The 23,340-nt window shown below is 40.7% G+C and overlaps 2 protein-coding genes across 8 annotated transcripts in view; one reads left to right on the top strand and one right to left on the bottom strand.

Annotated features, from left to right (window-relative positions):
- The window catches only part of TXNRD2 (thioredoxin reductase 2), a 28,968-nt gene extending 27,807 nt beyond the window's left edge, over window positions 1–1,161 (bottom strand). For both annotated transcript variants that reach the window (XM_057369060.1, XM_057369059.1), the window contains exon 1: window positions 1,029–1,161. In XM_057369060.1, coding sequence (XP_057225043.1) covers window positions 1,029–1,101 — 73 coding nt within the window. In that variant the 5' untranslated portion in view covers window positions 1,102–1,161. The remainder of the gene's footprint in view (window positions 1–1,028) is intronic.
- Window positions 27–22,054, top strand: COMT (catechol-O-methyltransferase). Of its 6 annotated transcripts, XM_057369065.1 has the most exons (6): window positions 6,088–6,239; window positions 7,589–7,641; window positions 15,312–15,594; window positions 17,404–17,597; window positions 18,467–18,598; window positions 20,989–22,054. In XM_057369065.1, exons 3-6 carry the CDS (start codon window positions 15,312–15,314, stop codon window positions 21,166–21,168), a joined length of 789 nt encoding a protein of 262 aa, XP_057225048.1. In that variant the 5' UTR covers window positions 6,088–6,239; window positions 7,589–7,641; the 3' UTR covers window positions 21,169–22,054. The 6 variants fall into 6 exon arrangements, with proteins under 6 accessions (XP_057225045.1, XP_057225044.1, XP_057225048.1 ...); XM_057369062.1 differs by lacking the exons at window positions 6,088–6,239; window positions 7,589–7,641 and adding an exon at window positions 27–46; XM_057369061.1 differs by lacking the exons at window positions 6,088–6,239; window positions 7,589–7,641 and adding an exon at window positions 419–492.
- The last annotated feature ends 1,286 nt before the right edge of the window (window positions 22,055–23,340 follow it).

Genomic DNA, 23,340 nt, shown 5'->3' on the forward strand with positions numbered 1-23,340 from the left:
GAGGACGTGAAAAAAGAAAGAGAAGCAGACAAGGAAGATGGGAGAGGTATGTAAGAAGGACAGTATCAGAATACACCTGTTTTTACAACTGATTGTTGTTGATTTGGGTTTTCTTTACTTAACTATTGCACTGTGTTTTCTTCATTAAACCGTCTAGTCTGGTTTTGTGAATGAAATACAGAAAATAAAGCAATTCAAACTAAGTGAGAAAATAGATTAGATTTTCACACAATCTCCCAATAAGCTCTTTCTGCATAAATTATGCAAGTGAGATCCTGAACAGGTCTCTCCATTACAGCGGCAAGTTCTGCACAGATATTTTCCCCGAGGGCCCCTTATGGGACTCAAAGCTTTATGCGCCRTGTGTGCCAAGCAGGGGCGTGGGGTGCGGTCAGAGGAAAGCTGGCCCCTGCTGCCACCCTGGCCTCGGCACAGACCAGCCCCGCTCCCGGCGCGCTGCGAGGCGAGGCGAGGCGGCGRGAGCAGCCGCAGGTGAGCCTTGACTCCTTTTAGTGAGGGCACAGGGTCGCTGCTGCTTTCAGAGCCGTCACAGGCAGGGCGGGCACCGAGCCAAGGCAGCAGCCGACCCCGGCCGGGAGGGCTTCCCCCGGCAGCCCAGAGAGGGCTGGGAGGGCCGCTCCCCTTTGCGCTTATTCTGGAGGAAAGGTTTGGCTGCTTCAGGGGCAGCCCCGGGCCCTCTGCAGAGCCCTCATGCTGCTGCACAGTTCCCCGAGCTCCCTCAGCACCCAGGGGCCGAGGGACGAGCTCCCACAGGAGCACCGGCCGCGGTGGTGGCTCCCAGAGCCGTCACGGATGGAGGCGGCCGTCGCCCGCCCCGCCTCGGCCGCTGAGGGGGAGAGCGGGGAGACGGCCCGGTCCCCACAGCAGCCGCTCGAGTTCGGCGTCGCGGACGGTGGGAAAGGCTTGGAGGACTTTCCCCGGTGGTTTGGGGCGCGGACAGCCGCTTTCCGCGGGGAGCAGCGAAAGGGCGGCCGCTGCCGGGCCCGAGCCCCGCGGGCACCGCGTACCTGAGAACGCTCGGAGCGTACGGCACAGCCCTGACAGTGCCGGGGGACGCGCCCGCCTCCACAGCGCCGCCATGCTGTACGGCACAGGGCCCCGCGCCCGCAAGGACCCTGCGGGGTGACCGTTCAGTGCCTGAGCGCAGCGCGGCGGCGCCGTGTGGGGATCCCGCGCGGGAACCGCCTGAGGGGAGCGCGCGGCCCGGAGCCCTCACGGGGCTGGAGGAGGTGGGCACAGCTTCTGGCGCTGGTAAATCACACACACCAGCACAGAATCAAAACATAGAATCTTTAGGGTTGGGAGTGACTTGTGGAGATCACCCATTCCAAAACCCCKTATAAAGCAGGGGTTTGAAATATCATTCCAAATTCCTGAAGCAGGTGGAATGAAATGTCTCCAGAGAGGAAGATTACACGACTTCTCGGGGCAGGTGTTACACTGCTCTGCTATCCCCAACATAAAGTTCTTCCTCATGCTGAGGTAAAGACTTGTGCGTTTTAGTGTATGGCCATTGCTCCTTATTGTCTCATAGGCATTAATGAGATTCCCATTCAGTCTTCAGGCTAAACAGGCTCAGCCTCYCCTCATATGAGATGCTCYAGACCCYTCATCATCTTCCTGGCCTCTGCTGGACCTTCTTCAATAGCTCCTTGTCTTTGTTCTACTGGGGAGCCCAGAACCAGACACAGTATTCCAGTTGTGGGCTCCTCARTTAAAATTTGCGTTAAAAATTTGGAAGGAAACAAAAACCTCACCGTTTTCTTGACTGGCTTCTCCCCAGATCCTGCTGTAGAAGGGGTTTGGGAAAGGCTTTTGGGAAAGATGAGAATCGTGACACACATGGTTGGGCTGTGSTGGGACAGATACATGCTCGGGGCAGCCTGTCAGAGCATCTCCAATGCCAATGCTCCAGCAGCATTCCCTATCTCTGTGACATTTCAGCTATTGATTAAACAAGGGCGACGCTGCTGACCTACCGCAGATGGGAGCTGAGAGAGTTATTAATGCCTGTGATGTATTCTGACAGCCCGAGATAAAAGGCCTCAAGGCTGGCATTGATTAAAACAAGTCAAGRGAACAAGTTCTTCCTTGTTCAGAGGTGCTGGCTCTTGGCCTTTACTGAAGCTCAGTGCTCGTCCTGCCTGCTGCTGTATGGAGTGGGTCATACGTGTTAAATACCACCACCACCGAACCAGAGTTCGGGACAAGAGAATCAGATGCTTTTTCTACAGAAAAAGGGTTTTAGTCAGTCGTGGTTCAGGCTCTGGAGCAGGAGCCCGGCTCACAAGGGGGCAGCATCCAACCATTTTGTTCCAGAAAACATCAATCCCGCATCTGAGGAGAAATGGCAGGAAATTAAAATACTCCAAAGAAAGTTTTGTAGGACTGTTCACTTCTACCGTAGTCTCGTTTTTTTTGTTTTTTTTTCTCACCCTAATAATGTCTGAAAATACATGTAACAGGAATTACCATCACTTTATTAAGTGGATTGATGCCTCTTTTCCAGCATTGTTGCTGTTAAAAAAACCYCAACAAAACCACAAAAAAACCAAAGGCAAACCCCTCTCTGTTACCTCCTGCAGCACCAATCAATAAATCACTAGAAATACTGTTACCCACTGCAACCTCAGTAGAAAGACATGACTAGAGTATACTGAGAGGCCTTTGAATTAAAGAAAGCTTGAGCATGTTCAGATACAATCTTTTATGCTTTTCAGGTATATGCAYACAAATTTGTTTCAGTTTAGCCACTTTTCTGAGCTGAATTAGGCAATGTTGAGCATATGMTCTTCATACAGATTTAGTTCAGACACGTAGGATCAAGGGTAGAATTAAGTCTCCCCAAAACAGGTTTATATGAGATGTCCCTGCAGCATTATGGTGTTTTGCTAATAAGGAAAGGCCTTTAATGTGGCAAAGCAAAATTAAAACAAATTGAAACAAATARAAGGAAGGTGGGGTCAGTTTCTTCTGCTGTGCCTCAAGTGAAAGGATGAGAGGAAGGKGCCTTAAACCACCAAGAGAGGTTCAGATTAGATATTACAAAATACAGCTGGTGCCACTGTCTGACTAGGTTAAGCTGGAGTCCCCAGTGCTCTGATTGTATCCCACAGCTCGTGATAAAGCACGGTGCAGTTCCTCAGGCTTTCCCATCAGCATCGCCAACTTCAGAAGAAACTCCAAAGTCTGTGCTGTGCCATTGCATTTGTTCTTGCTCATTCTATCAGGCTTGATCCTTGAGAATGATAGAGACAAATAGTAGCAGTGAGGAGTGGGTTGTGCTTATGGTGATAGTATCAGTGAGAACAACAGCCCCTGGTATTTCCTGCCATCAGCACTGAGCAGGTGTGTCTCTGCTGCACTTCCAAAATCTTTCTCAGGGAACAGAGACAGATTCTGGTTATCAGATGAGGTTTCTGCTGTATCTCTGGCTCAGCTCATAGAGCTTTCYACTCTTATTTTAATTATTTTGGGGTTGGCATTATGTTGATTAGATAATTAATGTTCCCCCTTTTTTACATATATATTATATATCTTAATTTAAGAAAACAAGTCCTTTAGCAGCAAATACATTCCAGTATCAGGAAGCATTTAGATGAAGCCTTGTGTTTCTGCAGMGAAAGCATATACTTCCAAAACTGAGATTAAACAAACTTCTTCCAAGATGGCTATCAGACTTAATATCATATTTCCACAGAATTTTGACAGTTGTAGCTAGTAATATTTAAAGTCATAAATTAACTTATACACTAGATGTGGTTTGGTTTATTTCCGGGGGAGATGTTTATTCAATGTACTTTAAAGTGTGGTATTAAAAAGGTAAAGGAAACATGCAGTTTTAGAAATGYATATAAATCTATTTGACAAAAAAGGGTGCATTGTAAGTCATGAATTGGTTTTGTTGGCAGGAAAATTTTKTCCTTTTGAGTTTATTGTAAAGACAGTTTGCAAGTCTGTATGTTTTTTCTTTTGTATGAAATATATTTTATTAAATTTATCAAAGACTTATTTAAATTCTTCCTCGTGAAGATGACCAGGACCAAATACTTTTTCTACCAAACCTTTCAGAAATTTTGACTTTTTAAGCACGTCTTCTTGTCTTTCCTGTTTTTCTGGCATAATTTCCTTTATGTCTTACATTCCTAGATCAGCAACCTGGCAGGGTGAGGGGGAAGAAGAGAGGTGTCAGGTAGATACAGTCTTGGAAGTCATCACTGTGTTTCCTTTTTCGTGGGTGGGGTGGGAAATCAATTCTGTCAGAAGTTGCATTTTGTGGCTGTGACCTAATGAATAATTTATAGAAGTGTCAGTATCGGGTCACTGGTTGAACTAAGTTGTCTTTGCATGAGGTAGGACTTTTTGGTTTCTTACTATCTCTTGTGATTGATTGCACTCTCTTTGAAAGATTATTTAATAATTATTTTCAGRAATTTGTCTTAGAGTACAACTCATTCAGAATTTCATCTATGCCTTTTTATTCCTTCCTTCCTTAAGATAGATCTTCTGTTCATAGTTTATTCTGAACAAATAGTTGATCGCAAGTAAGGGAAAAACCCAGCAGAAACAGATGAAGCTTTAAGTAACACAAGTTCTTGACTTTATTCAAATGGTTTGGCACATATTGCCAAAAAAATGAGGGGAGAAAAGAGAGAGAAATGTGGTAGACAGACTGAACTGCTTCAAAATTATTGTGAGGTGTTATAAAGTCTTTGAAAGCTGAAAGGTTTTTTTCAATCTGCCTGATAACTTTTTAAGATACACAGTAAACACAAGATAGTCTAACTGCTTGAATTATCTGTTCAAATTTAGAGTACAACTTTGCTGGTCACCTTTCTTTTTTAGCTGTTTCCTATTTTACATATCGCCAGGCAGTTTCCTGATTCAGAMATGAGTGCGGCTTCCTTTCTCAAAATTCCTCTTTTGCGTGTTTCTCAGCAAGAGAGACTAATTTGACTGTGGAAAACAGCAAATTCACATAAAAGGAAATCCCTCCTGCTATTCTGAAAATGCAAGCTCAAAAGAATTTTCTTCCACTCAGTGTTTCACATGATCTGTGGGGTTTATGATAATGTGCTAGCTCTCCTGTCTCCCTTTGTCTAGGCTTTTAAAAACCAGTCTTTGTCCAGGATTATTAGAAGAAGAGAATGCCATTTGTTGTTATGCCAGGCATGGATTTAGAGGGAAAAGCTCTAGCTCCGTGCTATGCACAGCAAGTGGGAATAGCCCCACCACGCTGCATCATGTGATTGCAGCTGGGAGCCCTGGCCATGAGCAAGTCTGCTCAAGTTTGTGCAGCCAGATCAGAGCTAAAGTGGCGACTGTCAGGGTGAGTCAGCYTGAACCAGCCAGTTATCCTGAGCTGCTGCCATTCATGTGATGTTGCTCCCAGGCTAGTGCGACCTGGTTATACATCTTCCCATGGATGTGCCCTGTGAATCCAGTACCCAATATTATGAAATACCAAACTCATCTTTTAAGATCTCACCCCTACATAAAAACGATTGTATTACACCAATACATGTGTAGCTCTCCACAGTTCTCTGACCTGGATGTATTAATACCAGCACAGAGTTTTACTGTCTAGACAAGGATAAGTTGTATGAATCGTATATAAATTTATGCACTGTGGTGTTTGTAGCCTTAGTACATTAGTAAGACCTTGCAAAATATCCATACTTACCTAGACTTTGTCTTGAGCTAACAGGTAAATTAAGGAGAGGCACAAACCAATGTCTAAGGAGCTACCAAAGAAACTTCTCTTGGAGAAAGGAATAGCCCATAATAATGTATTACAAGATTTCAATTTTCTATTAACTTTGAAGCAATTTGTGGACATTAGCACACAGATTGGGTAGTTTAACCAACTGAACCTTCAGCTTTGTCTAATTTGCAGTTATTGCCATTCACCATTTTTACTTATGTAATGAAATATGTAGACGACAGCAAGAGTTACTTTCAGGCATAGCTTTTATCACACAAGTAAACAGTTGTGGGCAGGCAGAAGCTAGTTTGCCCCTCCCATACTTCAAGCCTGAAGCATATAATTCAGCTCCAAGTTAGAAGACTTTTAGAAGTGTTGTCATGGGATGTTGCTCAATCTGAGAARTCTTGGCACTAAATGATGCTGCTAAGCAGAAGCTGGGCTGACRCCACCCACAACTAGCTGTAGTTAACTGCAACGACTTCTCCAAAGAGCAGCTCTATACTTACACAAGGTCAGTTCTTGGAGTAAGTTTTACTTTTTTAAATACTTTTAAAAACTATTTTCTCCACAGCCCAGCAATTAAAAAAAATTCTCTGTTAATYTGAATTGTGGGTGGCATCAGGGATCATGCAGATACAACCAGCTTTTGATCAGACAGGCAATTACTGTCCGTGAAGCTGGAGTGCGGTATTGCTAACTTCATTCTTTGTTCTTCTTGATGTCTGGATTATAAGAAAATATTTGTAGAGCTAAAGCTGTATTATATGTGGAAAGGATAGTTCAAAGTTATTCTGTATTGACCTTGGGGACTTGCTGCATTGCAGGGTCTTGGTTATGTTTTGTTTAGAGCTACTAGAAACACTTCAATCTTCACCTACCTATTTTCCCCCCACAATTCTTTATTCAATTAATCTGCTTAAAATTATTTGGTTTTCTCTTGCCATGCCCTCAAGTAGTCCCTAATTCTTTCAAGGACCTCCCCCATCACGTGACAAAGCCTGAAGTTCTCAGAACTTCAGCTTTTGTTTCTGCCACTTTTGGCACAAACACATTMTTTAAGACTTTAAAAAGTTTCTTGGCTAGAGCTTCATTTGCTGACTAGGTCTGAATTTTGCAATGAGAATACAGGARAGAAATATTACCACATTGTGTTTGGTTTTTTTGTTTTTCTTGTTTTCTYCCATGGTGCAATTTAATTGCACCATGGATTATATTGTTCCCACCTCGGAGCAAACAATATAGACAGACATGCTGAGAACAAGGCTTGTTAGAATAAGCCTCTTCCTTTATCTGAGAGCTGCTTGTAGCAGAATATTTTCCCAACTAGCAGCTACAGAAATTCAAATGTACTATTTATAATGTATTGATTGCAGCTCCTCCTGTAGCTGCTATTAAGCCATTTGCTATACATTCCTCCCCTGCCTCCAGCAGCACACTATATTTAACCCACATGCCTAGGTCTTGTTCCTACCAATTCTGCTCCGGCTGTAGCATGCCACGTCTGAGCTGAAAAAAGAACTAAATCCCTTGGGCCAAATTCATTCCTGAAGTTGCTTGATTGAACACAGTGCATTTACACTGAGCACAGATTTGGCTCATACCTGACTTTGTCAGCATTCACTGTGCTGTAACTAAGTAACAAGAGCACTGTCGTTAGGGGACAGATGAATAGCTTTCTCTACGGTTATTAGAGCACCGAGCACCTTTAAGGAGTGCAGAATCTGTGAAAGGAGGAGTTGGGGAAAAGGACACCGCTCCTTTTAGAGTCTGTGTAACAGAACTGATAAGCTATTCCTGTGATGTGATCGAATGTGACTGAATACTGCAGGCTCTTGGACTCTTATTCTGTAAAATCCACAGGAGAGCAGCACAGGAAAAGATCGGAGGAAACAGCTTCTGCTGTACTAAGAAAGGTACATATTTATATTTTCTTATTTCTCAGGCTTGACATGGTTTGTTATCTTAGATAATGTCACTATTTTAAACAGTGGTGCATRTGAAAGAAGTGGTGTTTTCCACATTCTGACTGGCACTCATTGTCAGGAAGCCAGTCCGTGGGCAGCAACAGCTTTCACAGAGAAAGAGTAGGACATATTTGTGTGTAACGTATTTGTACCGTATTGTAAATCTTGACAGCTGAAAGAAGTGAGATGAGATAACCCTGACTAAATTGAAAATGTAATTTATGGCTATAAGTATGCTGGAATTTTTTATTCATTTCTATTCAAGCAAAAGCTGAATGCAAGTCAAGCTTCAGTTCAGTCACATTTGACTGAATAGTTGCTTTCATCAATGTTTTGCTGCAGATGTATTTTATGGAGGTTTTTATTCTCAAGAGGGAGTTCTCCTACTGCAAAATATCTCTGAAGAGGAGACAAAAAGCTAGTACTTTTGCTTGTTAACCCTGCTGGTGCTTATAGAGTATCCTTCTCATGCCCATAATGGATACTATTTACCTTCTGTCCTTTAAAAACAAACTCATATTTACCAATACTGTCAACCACGTCATACTGATGAACTCTGTAAACAACTTTAAACARCCTTTACTTTGTCTCTGTACTTAAACTTACTTTTTCTGCTTACTCAGTCATGGACTTCTCGAACAAAGCCCTCAGGTTCAGAACCACATGCATTTGCACAGCTTTGCAGTATTGAAATGCAGAAGAAAAATGTCCTGATTTACAGCTTTAGTTTAAATTAATGAGGAAAGAGTTTGACCACAGTAACACTGCAAGCAACTTACTTGCCACTCAAGTTAAGCAGTATTTCATAGCAGCCTGGTACCCGGGTTATTTCTGCCGGTCTCATACTCTGTCTTTCAGCATTCCTTCAGGATCACAGGAATTAGAAATGACTGGGAATTTTTTGAAAAAACATCATTTTGGCAGCAGTCCTTGAAAACAGATCTTAATGTGAGGCCATGCTAAAGCTTTCTCAGAAAGCAATTTGTAGCCAAAGAGATCCTCTATGCCCACTCCAGGCACTTTTCTGGGGAGAACATTCACTMAGGATTTAAAACAATCCCTCGCCTGTTCTGTCTCRGGCTGCCTCTTCCCACTCAGTGTTTGGTTACCTGCTGTGCTGTGGTGGGTCCCACCTTGCCTGSAGGGTTAGAGTTGTTCATTTCCATAGAAATAAGTCATCATGTCAGCAGAGATTTTCTTCCTAATTTTTCAGATCCCTCAGTGGGTGTCTTCACTACTTCAATTGTGCACTCCCCCCAGCCAGAAGAGCAGCTTGCGGACAGCAGAAAGCTGTGCTGGGAGAGAGACAGATTTACAGTAGATTAGCTGGTAGCTTTGGAAGCAGGGCAAGAGCATGCAGTGGGGATTTGGGACACTAAGGATTCAGCCCTTAACACTAAGGATATGACCCTGGGATATAAAGAAGAGGCTGGGAAATAGGTCTGTCCTGAGGATAATTAGCCATTTTGGGCTTTCTTCTTCCAGCCCTTTCTACCTTCCTCCATTTAGGGCAAAATCATTCAGTAAGAGCTTGATTTTGCCCCCTGGGGAACATGAAAATCTCAGCTTAGAAAACTTCACACAGACCAGCTCCTAGTGTGCTGTCAGGGCAGAGTACTTTCTACTTTTGTCAATCCACTGCCTSCCAGGTGGGATTTGTACAGTTCTCCTTAGCCACCCTAACCACTGGTCTTGAACACTGGTACAAATAGTACAAATACATCTGGAGTGCTCCAGTACGAATAAAGACTGTCAGAAACAAATATTTCCTAGGGGTACCTGAAAGACTCTTAATTCATGAAAAACTGTCTGCTCAAGGCCCAGTAAATCATTTCTTCTCCCTGAAGGWTCCTCTCACCCCAAACCCTGGCTTTAATCATGCAGTGTGTCAAGTGGGTCAGTTTGCATCAGATTGCTACAAATTCCTATGCACCTGCTTGTTGGATGGAGATGAGGCCTCTCTGTCTGGCCAGTTCATTCTAAACACTGCAGATCWTTATGGGGCACATAACCATTATATAAACCTTTTGCTTTGGGTAACAGCAGCAAATAACATCTAGAGAATGGCTACTGTAAAGGGAGTTTTAAGTGGGTAGCAATTATCCTAATTGAAATCTGTGAGGGGAGAATGAATTTAAACACCCTTATGAAGCTTATTTGATGAGGCTCCCAAGTAGGCAATAGGCACTTTTTTGGTTTTTTTTTCCTTTCATTCAATAAGAAACTTCTATTTGTTTCCTTTCAACCTGAGGAGAGGGAAAAAGACAAGACAAAAGGCCATGGAGGCAGAAAATAATCATCCAAACTTTGCATTTATAAAAGACAGAATTTTTTTGTAGTCATGGTAGTGAAGCTAAATTATAGTAATTTGGAAAAAAAATGAGAAGAAAATCGAGATTTCAGGCAAGAAATAGTGAAAAATCACGTAAAGTATGTTCAGATTGTTTTCATGATGTCAGTGGAAAATCTGAATGTCAAACTCCCTGACTAAGTTTCTATTGAAATACAAGCTATTCACATTTGGCAATATGCTGATTATTCTTCCCAGAACAGTTGCACTCACTTGAAAATACATAAACAGTAACAAAAGAATAGGAGGTAAAACGTTTTTTTTTTTTTAACCTTTAAAAGTACTAAATTATGAAGTTGTTGAATTGTGTTGCCTGCAGCAACAGGACACAATATGTTTGGCAGAAGTTAGTGTAGACTTTCTGACCAAAATACTTTGCCTTTCATGCTCTGGGAAAACATCAAGAAAAACAAAATACCACAAAAGAGAGATTGCCTCATTCCAGACAGCATAGCASTAAGAATCAGAATTCCAGTCTCAGCACAGCACAGATCGCCTCTGGCCTAGTGCAAACATTGTTAAAATATATGTGGAAATATATGAATGTTCTGCATTGTTTTCACAATGCTTCATAAACAGCTAATATATCCTTACAAGGGTAAGGATATATTAGTTAGTAAGCTAACATATCCTCTGCATACTTAGTGCATCAGTATCTAAAGGCGTAATTTCAGCAGAAGCTGAAWGATGTTGAATGATAGAAACTTATCAAGCACTCCAGGTTATGTGATTTAATAAAGTCAAAGTTAGATTCTAAACCCTTTAGCAGCAGAATGCTAAAGTACTGTCTGGATGTGTGGAGACTCCTAATAAACAACCAAYCAGTACTTGGCAGTTAGATTAAATGCATGAAAAATTATAGCAAGGCTGGACGTACCATCACCTTTCCTCAAAGGCCTGAATTGTCAGCAGGCTGAAAGCACTTAAGGAAACATTTGAAGCACTGCTYGTCTCCACATTTTCCCAGTTGTTCATAAACTCAAGAATAATAATGTCACATAGGCATTTGCTATCTTGGTATCCTAAAATCATGTCCTTTGGTTAATACAGACAAAACACTTTGCCTTTCCTCAGGTGATACCCATATATTCTTAGCAGGAACTTTGCTGAAAAAGATCAATTCAGCTTTACAGTGCCTTGAAAGTTTACAGACGTAGCAGTAACTTTAACTCTTGTGGCAGCACAGGTGAAGGTAGTACAGGTCATCAAGGCCAGATCAGGTAAACATTTGCCAAAATGAGACTCAAAGTCCCCTGGCTCAGGGCCACAAAGTTTACTCTCATTTTGGCCCTGGAGAATAGCAGTCTAATGTATGTGCTATAGAAAAAGGTGGTTTTTTGGTGATAATGTTTAGGACTTAATTTTTAGTACAAAGCAAAGGAATATYAGTTTATGCAAGCTGAAACTGAAATAAGAGACTCTGTAATTAGGCTTAGAAGGATTCACCTTGATTAGAAAAATGTTCTATCCAGCAGTTTTCCACTCACAAATATTTTACTGTCATGTCTTACTTTTGCATCTGTAGGAAATGATGTCTTGTTAATTACTCATAATGTAGTGAATGAAGCTTCAGAATGGTTAAATAGTCAAATTTGATACTTCTTTAATCCATTGAGTCTGAGTCTCACTAAGGTGTATGTTCTTAAGAGCATTTAAATGTGCTTACTTTCACATACATATTTTTCTTCTCAGTAAACATCAGTTTTTAGCAGAGGGGGTTTGGTCTGGAATCAAAGAGAAAAAGTTGCAATCAGGATTTTAAATCACATTTCCATACACCTTCCTCTAACAATGTTATAAAACTTTCTACAGTTTTTATGAAACACTGTAAAAGATTTCAGTTCAATCAGGTTACTTGGACTTACCTTGAAAATTGATATTACCAATTGTTCTAATCCTTATTTTTTCACTTCAGGGAATTTTAAGAGCAATTATTTTCTGCATAGGTTGGAAATATGTACCAGAAGGACTGATAAATAGCAATACTGAAATATTCTTTTTGTAACCTTTGGTGAAATGACTGGAGTCACTTGCATGAGATTAAAGAACAGGATGTATTTTGGTCTCCACCACATGGGCATTTTTATTTTAGAAAAACTGAAGATCATATAATATTAATAGAATACTGAATCTCCTAACAACTTAACAATCTCTTAACAACTGTTGACATAATATCAGATCCCTAAGTCTGAGCCAGTCTCTTGAAGTTTTTTTAAAACTATTGGAATGCCTTAGGTTTTTAATCTCCACAGGMAGGTAAGTTGGGGCAGCAGATTCCCACATTTTGTGTCTGCTTCTCTTCTTGAAAGTGTCTTTTTAAATCTCTGTAAACTGACACAGAGGTACTCGGATTCAAATGCTGATTGTTTCATTATGTTTTGCATCAGGGGAAAACTGCTGAACTGCATTATCAAGTTATGATTTGGTCTTATGAAACCTGCCAAAATGAGTAAGATTAGATGCATAAGAAAATAACTCAGTGCTCTAGAAAGACTCATCAGTAGTTTGACAGGTTTGGGCATGAAATTTTAATATGTTTTCTTTTAAACTCTGTCTTCTCAAAAACAGATGTACTGATACATGTTATTCATTCCTTCCCATAATGTTGTCCCTCCAGTTTTCTGTTTATTCCCTTGCTGAATTTTTCATTGCCTACTATTTTCCACTTCAAATTTTACTTTTCAAAGAGAAGGCTCACTTTACTATGGTGTTTCTAAAGCACAGAGGAGGTTGCAGTGCTAACCTGTGTATTTGGAGCCTCAGTACAAGCATTAAGTAATAAGAGTAGCTGCCTTGTAATAAGTGGTTAYGGGAAACTTGACTGTGTGCAAGTTCAGTTTTATTGCATACTTAATGAATCTCATGAATCCACATTAAAGTTAAAATTACTGTTGCATTTTCTAAAGCTGTCATAACATGACTGTCTCCTAGGTAGTGGTAGTTTTAAATTGGTTGAATTACACACTTAATTTTCATATCAAATATTTTCCAGCTAAGAATATGAAAGCAATTACCTATTTTGGTACAGATATTTTTCCCTCTGGGTGCATGACCATCACCAATGCCTCTTGCTCTTGGCAGACTGCCTGTACAGTCTACTGCTGTCACTAAATTTATTTTCACACCTAAGAAGACAGAAATTAAGAGGGACAAACTTTGAAAAAGCCCGTGTTTAAAAAAAAAAAAAGAAAAGAAAAGAAAACCAAGATGTGTCCATTTCTCTCTTTTTAGAAGGTACCGTCTCTGGAAAGTGGTTTTCAGGATAATTGCCTCCTGAAGGAGATCTGCTAAGAACAACCCATACTGTCAGTTTATGAAGGCATTGGGGTGTTATACAGATGCATTCTTCATAATAATAATAATAATAAAACCCCCCAGTAGCTAAATACATTCCTTGATACATCAAAAATAAGTGAATTCATCTAGGAATGGAAAAATCAGCACATACTCTGTACTTTGTTTCTACCTGTGAGCAACCTCTGTGGAGGCAGGTAGGCTTTGCTTTTATGTATGGTACCTCATGTGTGGTACTATTCATGTAGGATTCAAGTTCAAATATCTGAGGCACTGAAAAAAGTGGATCCCTCTGAGTATTTCATTCAGACAGTCAGTCTGACAAAGAAGTCTCAGCATTCCTGCAGGACAGGGAGTGGGGCTGTGTTAGCCTACAGAGCCTGTCCCTGTTTTGAGAAATYTCATTAAATGGGAGGATGAAACACAGCACTTAATTCATCCTGCTGCTCTCATCCATCCTTGCTGTCCAACAGACCTTTGAAGGGCAGCCCCAAACATGCTGGCAGGATCTCATAGRGCAGAAGCAACAGCCTGTGGCAAGGTCTACTCAGAGAATGCCAAAGTATCCACTGTAACCAGAGAATTATGTCTGGCAGTAGTCTGAAGTAATTCTGAATGCCAGCAGTTCAGTTCTAGAGACCTGACTGTGGTTGGACTGCCACCAAGTAAGTCATGGGTATGAAGGGTYACAGCTTTCCCATATCCAGAGGCAGGAAGGTTAAAAACCTCAGGAAGTGTTTTCTGGGCTCCATCCATTCATTGCAGTTCCGAATAATTATCTCTCACCCRTGTCAGTATCCAAATCTGTCAAAAAAGACTATGCAACCAAGTAAACCATGAACATTAGGTAAAGACAAGCAAGTGAAGCTAGAAAGATATTTTATGCTAAACTAATGATACTTTCACAGCCCTATCAAAATTTTCAGTAGACAGGTAACATCAAACATTTTCATGTAGGAAAACTAAAAAGAGCTGCAGTCCCATGTGAAAGGTGCAGGAYAATTGGGCCTGGTCACTAGAATTACTGCTGCATGGAAGGAAAGAAGAAAAACTGATGTCCAGGCCTTCATGATCCTATCAAAGTAATGAAGCATGTTCGTATTAGCTAGGAAAAAATACTCAGAAGGTGCAAGAAGCAAGATTTTCATGTGCTAATGATGCTGGCAGGGTCTGAAAGGAAATGTCTCAGGTCAGACTTTGCAAGGAAAGCATTAAAGGTAACTATTAACATCGGTGACTGCTTAAAAGCAAAAGAAATAGACTTTTGACAGCTCCAAACAAATCATACTTGCTCTGCAACCAAGATAAGAGGATGGGTGAACAAAATCAGCTGTACTGTATCTTGAGCATATCTCCATGGAAACTCAGTCATCTTCTGAAGTCAAAATGTGTTCTGCATGATGATTCAAAATTTAAATAGTGTGATAGATTTTCTCCATGTGTATGTGCCAAGTCCCACTACTGAATGGAGGTCAGACTACCCATAAAAATTAGGATTTTCCTGGGACAGTTTTTGGGGAAACAAAAAAAGAGAAGCAAGAACAAGTAGGAAGAGATTTTGGGGGAATGTTTCCTACAATTAGATAATCCCTTTGCCGCTGGTCTTGGGGAATTTAGGCAAAAATTTTGAGGATGTTGTAGCTCCAATTGGAGCTAGAACACATTTCATGCTGGAAGCTCCTTGTGCAGTGGCATGCTTGGTCTGAGCAGCTCTGTGGGGGGAGGGACTAGRGCATTAAATAAAGCTACTTGTTGACTGCCTGTAAAATTGGCTTCTAGAGGAAGTGCCAAAGAGCACCATCCATTACCAAGTGACAGAGAGCCTTTTACAGCTACTCTAGACACAATCATAATTAAACTCTGTGTGTTCCTGTTCAGTATGGTTGGTTATGGTTTATTCAGCTCAATATTTACAAAAAGGACAGCCCTCTCCTGTGCCACCTTAACCCTGGGCTGTTTTTCTCTTTCTTTCCAGATGCTGGAGAACTCTTCAGTCCCTTTGTTCATTGTCTTCATCCTGCTTTTCATTTTGCTGCTCATTGTGTTGCTCATGAGGAAAAGCGGCACTGCTGCCCTTATCTGGAATGAAATAATCCGGGAGAAAGTAACCAATTTCATCATGAATCAGAGCAAAGAACAGCGGATTTTAAATTTTGTGCTGCAGAATGCAGTCCGAGGAGACCCCTGTAGTGTGATGGACACTATAGATAAGTACTGCTCCCAGAAAGAGTGGGCCATGAACGTGGGCAATGAGAAAGGTAATTGCAGCAGGGATCRGCATCTGAAAGATCCTTCAAGACTAGCTCAGTACAGGACATCTAATTGTATTCACATGGCAACTTCCATCTGCTGCTGCTGCAAAAAAAAACCCAAGCCACACAGCCTTGTGACCAGCAGAGTAGTTCTGTARACAGAGGTGCCTGCTTGTGCAGATGTTTTTGAGGAGGATTATCCAGTGACTCATCTGGAAAGCCACAGRGCCAGAACTGAGTTTCTGTGGTGTRCACATTGCAAGTGTGTAAGCAGAGAGTGACAACTGATGGGAAAAATCTAGAGTTGCATTATACTTCACTTTCTACACAGGGCACCTTTAAGGCATAATTAATTAAGTATCTTCAGATTCTTAATAACAGGATGGTGTATTGGGAAAAAAAAAAACCAAACCCAACAAATTATGTTAAACTATATGAATTTTGTGTATGCAAGCATAAATTAGAAGTTTCATTTGAAGGGAGAAATCCTACCCATCAGACATTGTTGCTATTTAGCAAGTAAATCATCTTGTTCTTGCCTCTTAAAGGACAATATGGGAACAAAAACTTTTTTTTCCATAGCTGCAGGAAACAACAATCTTTTCAAAAAACTATAATGGCAAAATGCTAATATGTTCCCTCATGRATTAAAAACAAAAGTACCTCTTGCTGGGAAATTTCTGGGGAAATTTGCTTAGTCTGGGATTAACGTAGCTAATGAAATACAACTATAAGCATTGTAATAAAAATGCTCTTGTGACATGGGTACAGTTTTTGAAAGTAGCTCCTCAGCATATCTGACTGGGGTGCTTAGGGCAGCAGAACAGTAGGTGATGGCTGGGTAGGAATTGTTAAAGCTCTAAACTTTGAGCATTTGTGAATAAATTCTTAATAATTTCCCTCTAGTTTTGCTCTGATGGCCTTTCCTCAAATAAGAGCCATCAAGGTTAATGCATCTTTAGTCCCTGACATTTCAWGAGTGGCTACATGGCCTCAAGATGCATCGTCACCATCATATTAATAAACAAATAATATCCAGAAAAATAGCACTTGATGAAATGTATATGTATGTTGAAAAATTCCATGGCTTAGTGTAAAATCCCTTCCACTATATTTTCAGTTTAGTTATCTAGTTTCTAGCCATACAAGTAAGAGGAAATAGTTTTTTCACAAATAAATCCTTTTTTTCAAAAGGACTGAGTATGGTACACTGTCACTTCTTTTTGGAAACATTTTCTGTTTTTAACAATTARMTAATGWTTTCCATCYCACAAATTCATGTAGTGAAACYAAATATTTTGCAAATTTGTAAGTAGACTTTTYTTTTTTCCTTTAAAAGATGACTATTTAGGATAAGAAATTTTGTATCGGACTACAGCATGTAACATTTGCAACAAACACCAGAAGTTATATATTTTACAAATACATAACTCCAGTAAGTTTCTGCAATAAGTTCTTAAGAGAAATTACTGCATTTCCCATTCTAACATTATAAATTAGTTAATTCAGGGTATTAAATAAGATATTAAAGGAATTTAAGTTAATTCTGGTATAAGTTCACTCAGAAATGTGTATATTGAAAAACTAAGATTTCTTTTAGTTGAAAGTCTGCATTTTTGAAACTTAAAATGTGATTAACTTGATCACAAATAARCCAGTTTGCAAAGGACACAGTATATAATTTGATGTTAACTCTTAACTTTTAAATATTCTGAGCAACTGAGTACACGGATTTTTCAAGTTTCTTGTCATTAACTTGCTSTTCTATATATAAACCAGTTTGATGRAAAGTTAACTTTTTCCCATTTTAATCAGGTCTGATTCTTGACAAGACAGTTGAAGAGGCCAATCCATCAGTTGCCCTGGAGCTGGGAACATACTGTGGCTACTCAGCAGTGAGGATTTCTCGGCTACTGAAGGCAGGAGCTCGTCTGCTCACTGTGGAGTTCAACCCAGAATTTGCTGCTATAGCTAAACAGATGATTGAGTTTGCTGGAGTACAAGATAAGGTAAATACTATTTTGTCTGTAACCATTACARCAAAACTGGTTAGATTTTGTGTTCTTTTCTTTCCTCCTTGTACCCATGRGCCTTTTAAATTTAACCAGCTCCATGCTTAGTTACAGTGCCTCACAGCAAGACTTCATTACATTACATCCCAAAAGCCAGAATAGTACTCGTTTTCTCTATAAACTAAAAAGTTCAAATTGGTGTCAAGACTACAAAAAACAACCATAGTCCAAAAGCTCACAAGAATCACTTGTATTATGTGCAGTGGACTTCAAATGAGAAGTATTTACCCAAGTTTAGCTGGTGAGAGTACATATACCTAAGTTTTGTGCAGTCAGAGGTGTCTTGACTCTCTATAGCTGGTTGAGATGCAGGTGTTTCCAGTCTGTATCCACCCCCAGGTTGGGGAACTCATGCTGAGAAGTGCCTGTCTGTTCAACAGACAACTCACTTCAGTGGGGCTGGAAACACTGAACATAATAAATCCCACTGAGGGACCTTCYAATGTGTTTGTTAACTTGAAGAGAACCTGAAGTACTAGTGACATCTAAAACTGCACTTTCCCCATCTGTTTAATCTCCTGATCAGCTATGAGTCATAAACCAGACATTTCCTTACCACTTTCTTCCTCCTCTCATGGTGCTTGCCTCACAAAAATCCATGTGCAGCAGCTGCTTTCAGTTTAACAGTAGTTACTCCAATAAACCTTGTGAGGAAGATGTGACAACCTCTGTCCTGCCTCTTCCCTCTCCTGGCCATATCAATTTTACACACTGCAGTTTCCATCTTTATTCTAACCTAACTTGTTTTCTGCATTTTTTGCTTCCATTGGACGGTTTGCAATTCATCACATGGATTTGTATTTCAGGTGAAACTCCTAGAAGGCCCTTCAGAAAAAATTATCCCCCAGCTGAAAAAAAAATACGAAGTAGATACTCTGGATTTCGTCTTCCTGGACCACTGGAAAGACAGATACAGACCGGACACCATCCTGCTTCAGGTCAGTTTGCACAATTCCAGTCTTAAAGCAGCAAATGCCCTGATGTTGGTGAGGCCTCCCTTCTTTATGAGGGACCTCATCTGCCGTAAAAGGAAGACTGGAAGACAAAAGAGCCACCTTTCAAGAAAAGAGGGTTTGAAGGACAGGACCCTAAATATTTGTTAAGGACAACTGCCAACACTACATAGCTCAGGACTCTGAGTACTGTTGAACCGTTCTGTTTCCTGAACATGCAGTGTATAGTAGAAATCCTACCTGGAGSAACACATGGCCTGAGTCTTACACTCCCTAGGAGTGCCTGCATGCTCACCAACCAGAACACTTGACCCAAAACCCATCCTGATCCTGGGAGGTGACTTAGCAYCCATGTATCCCAGTTCCACCTCTAATTTCCTCAGGACCCCTTTTTTTGCCTGGGGCTGTGGTGCCATCAGAGCCTCTTAATGAAATACTGTTTTGGTAGCACAACTGGGTATCACTTTTCTGGGAGTCTCTACACTCCACCTAATTAATTGGCTGTAAACCAATGTTAAGGAGAGGACAGACTGCCTCAGCCAGGCACTTCCTGGGGAAATGCTGTCCACCTCTATGTCCAGCCCCAAACGTAGAAAAATTATGCTATTTCTTCCCAAGCTGCCTTAACCATTACTGTAGGTATTACAAAACAAAGGAATAGACGGTGATAGGCAACGAGCAGAGGACTTCTGGATAAGAAGGTATTTTCAGATGTTAAAWAACTGAGACTGACAACATCTGTACCTATCAGCACATACAGATACTCTCCTAGGTGATAACRTTTTCTACAACTGCCTGTTTGTACAGAATTCGCATTTTTCAATTATTTTCTTCACAAATAAATCCACTTTTTTTGAGCCTGCCTGTTACATTCAGAACCTGGCAAATACTTCCTGACCCCTGCTTGAGGACTACAACACTATTTTCTAATCCAGGCCCCCTGTTTTTYAGTTTTAAGCCCTGTCCTCCAGAAAGCTGTTTGAAAAGGCAATTTGTTTGGGGTTATGAACAGCTGGTATTGAATTTACACAGCAGTAGCTGAAGAAAATGTTCCCTCCCTGCAGTTATTTTGTACTCAGAGAATGCTTTTCTTTTAAACTGCCTGTGTAAGGATGACTGAGCTCTTTCCACTGGGAAGAGCCAGTGCATCCTTATCGGAACTTAGCCTTCACAACACAGCCAAAACAAACAGACAGTTTAGTTCCATGGTGTTGGTCAGTCTGATGCAACTGTGATACAAAGTTGCAAAAAACTCCCATGAAGTTAAAAGGAGAGGACAAAGAGATCCTCAGATTTTCTCAGATGTTACAAACTTTCTAAGATGGACTTTTGGCAGGTATTACAATGTGAAGTGTGAATATGTTTAGATGAAATATATATATATGTAGGAAGTAGTCCAGACAAAAAAGCCAGACACAAAGAGCATCTGAAATCCTGATGACCAGTGGAAAATCCAGTATGTTGTTTCTTGCAGGCTTCTGTAAGCTGTGCAATAGAAACAGACTGGAGGGTATTCTAAAATCACTTCTACTGTGCTCACTGGTGTTCAATCCCCAGAGGGGATTCTGCAGCTTCTGCAGCACACACAACAGAACTGCTCCCAGAGACTGGGAGCAACAAAAAACACCCCATGTTTTGGCTACAGCTACTGCCTGTAACCGCAGGATAACAACCAGTCTGATGTAACTACAGACTTTTGTTTTAAAGCAGCTGGTAAGCTCAGATAAGCAACTTCTCCTTGACAAAATATACTGGTAAAAATTAGGTTTATTGGTTTACTGAGGATAAAGATTGCACTCGACTATTGCAAGCTAATTATGTCTTGTGAAAATTYTGTCAATGATCTTCACTGTGCACAAACATTGCTTCACAGCCAGATCCCRAACAAAATAGCAGGAAGTTTAAGATGAAAAGAAAACAAGCTCAGAAAATCTTTTATTCTTTTAGTGGTTTTGGAGACTGAGACTGGCCAAAGCAKTACATGCTAGTCTCACAGGTGACCTAAAGAGCCATTACAACAGTTCATGTCACATTAAAGTTTTTAAACGTGAGGCATGACAGCCAAAACAAAGGTACCTTACTGATCACATAGACAAAGCYGGAAGCAAGCTGAGGAGCAGCCACACACTCCTACTTGATTTGCTATTTCACTATCAGCATCTCWAATGGTCTACTAATTAACAGAAAAAGTCAGCAATGACCACAACGGATCCGAGAGTTACTCAGCTTTTCCTTTCTCTTCATCCTTCCAGACCTGTACCACARTGGGTTTTTGGATGCAGGCATTTGAGTATGACTTGGGTTACATAAGTCCATTACATTCAAACCAATGTCTGCTTAACAGCCACCTATGAAGCAATTTCTCTTCTTTCTAGGAATGCAACTTGCTGAGGAAGGGCTCAATTCTTCTGGCTGACAATATCATTTTCCCAGGAGCTCCAGATTTCCTTAACTATGTCCGCAAGAGCCCCCACTTCAAATGCACTAACTACCCATCTCATCTGGAATATATGCAAGTGGAAGATGCTATGGAGAAGGCTGTGTTTTTGGGATAGAGAACCATTAATACTCAACTTTTGTTTCAAATTATATAAATGCAACTGCACAGGTTAACTTGTCCATGCTTTAAAGTTTGGGGGTTTTTATCATTATTACTTTTTTATTTTGGAGCCTGTAAGTAAACAAGCGCTAGTGGAGATCTTTTTAGGCGAGGTGGCAACCAAGATCAGGACTAAGTAGAGTCKGTGCCATCATTCCACAGAATTCAGCAAACCCAAGGTGATGTACATTGCCTGGCCTTGACCAACACATCATCAAACAAAGTCTSTTATTTTGAGTTCAAGCTTGAGCAACAGTTTGGGTTTAGTGTGGAGAAATACACTGCAACTTTTGAAGACTTGAGTCCCCGAGCTTAACTCATTAATCATTAGCAAGAGTGGAAAAAACATCCATGTTGCARGAAAAGAACATTCCATGTGCTCTATTTTTGCTAAATTACTAGCATGCCTCTTGATGCAGTGAAGGCCCCTATTGTCACATCAGATACTTCTTTGCACATTTACTGCAAAAGTTAATCATCTCTATGTGAGAGAAAAGGGCATGCACTGAAAGAAAACAGACCCATGCAATGATGAGAAAAACAAAACAGAATTTTGAAAACACGAACAAATAAAATTATTAATCTGTCCATGAAGGAAGGGAAAACTGAATTAGTAAACAGTTTAAAATAARCACAGTAACAAACAGGTAACAAAAGGAGTAGACTCTTTCAAAAAGAATACAACTATGTAATATTTGACCTTGATAAAATGCTGATTATTCCCTCGTTACACTGTATATATGTAGTATATGCTTTTAAGGGGCAGGGGAAGCTGCTTACTCTGAAATGTTGTGTATGTTTAAGATGCTGTATGAAAATAAAGACCAGAGAGAATGGGTTTAGAGGTGGATCCTGCACACCCCGGTTAACCTCGGTGCTGTTACACTATGTGAATAGTGTGCATTGGCATTGAGAAGAGTCAAAGCCAAATACAGTCTCTAACTCACCTGAACAATGCAAAAATCCAGTGGCATTTCCTAGCATGTCCTGCTGTGATTATACAAGGCAGCAACGGTCATATTTATAAATAAAAACCACCCACAATAGAGCAGGGGCATGACTTCCATTGTTTCCAATGAATTCTGTACTGCACTTCAGGCTTCCAGACTTCAAGCAGCCACAGAAAGATACAACAGTTGAAARTCAGAGTGAGAATCAAGGATAATCATTCTTATCTTTCCCAGCATGAATTCTTTCAAGCCTGTTACGAGTTTCTTCCTTTTATAGCCCACCTTACTACAGTGGTCCCTCCCCTGGCCTGTGTGCTGCAGAAAATCCTCCTCCATGACACCAGTAAGGAGCAGAGGATCACCACGCAGTGTACAAGTAAACTAGGCTAAGGTGACAGAGTCCATTTAGAAATGAACMAAGCAAACCATGATGACCCAGCCAGCCTGTAATGTGTGCATTTCACAGGGACAGGAGAAGGCAACACTGTCAGAACTTCTCTACCAAGTTAGACTCTGTCATATTCAGAAAGACAAGATTTCTTGTGCTAGATTAGATTATGCAGAAGCAGCTCCCGGTGACTCCTTTGTACTTTCCTGTGCAGAGCAGACGCTGAGTTCTAACACTTGGATCTTGCACTGTAAGTCAATGATTAGTTCTGTAAYATTACTCAGCAGTCCTCTTGATATTCAGCTCAACTCAAAGTCACTGGACCAAAGTCCTTCAGGTGGTTACAAGCAATTTATGCAAAATGCAATACAAAATAATCTTCAAGCCCATTTACCCAAGTTTCTAGAGCACAGTGGAAAATCTGGATATACACAGCTGACCAGAAAATCTGTACATCTAAAGCCTCARCTCCAAAGAATCCTCTCTTGCATTTAGCCCTGAACACCCCTGCATCTTAGAGACACTCCTATCAGAGCAGGGCATGTCACACAGGCTGATGAGCAAACCGGTCTCAGAAGGATGAGTAGGAGTAAACACCTAATCAATTCTGCAGTTTACAAGAGAGGATCAGAAGAATACATTCCTATTGCTAATGGCCAAAATCACTGTTCAAGAGACTGTCAAGAACATTAGGAAAGGTAGGAACCTGTAGCGTTAGCATGGATATTACAAAAGATACATCAGTGAATCATTATTTGTAACGTATGTGGCAAATAAAACACCCAGCTTT

This window comes from Malurus melanocephalus, unplaced genomic scaffold, assembly GCF_030028575.1.
Source record: "Malurus melanocephalus ecotype Western Australia unplaced genomic scaffold, MMel_1.1 scaffold_102, whole genome shotgun sequence".
NCBI classification, from domain to species: Eukaryota; Metazoa; Chordata; class Aves; order Passeriformes; family Maluridae; genus Malurus; species Malurus melanocephalus.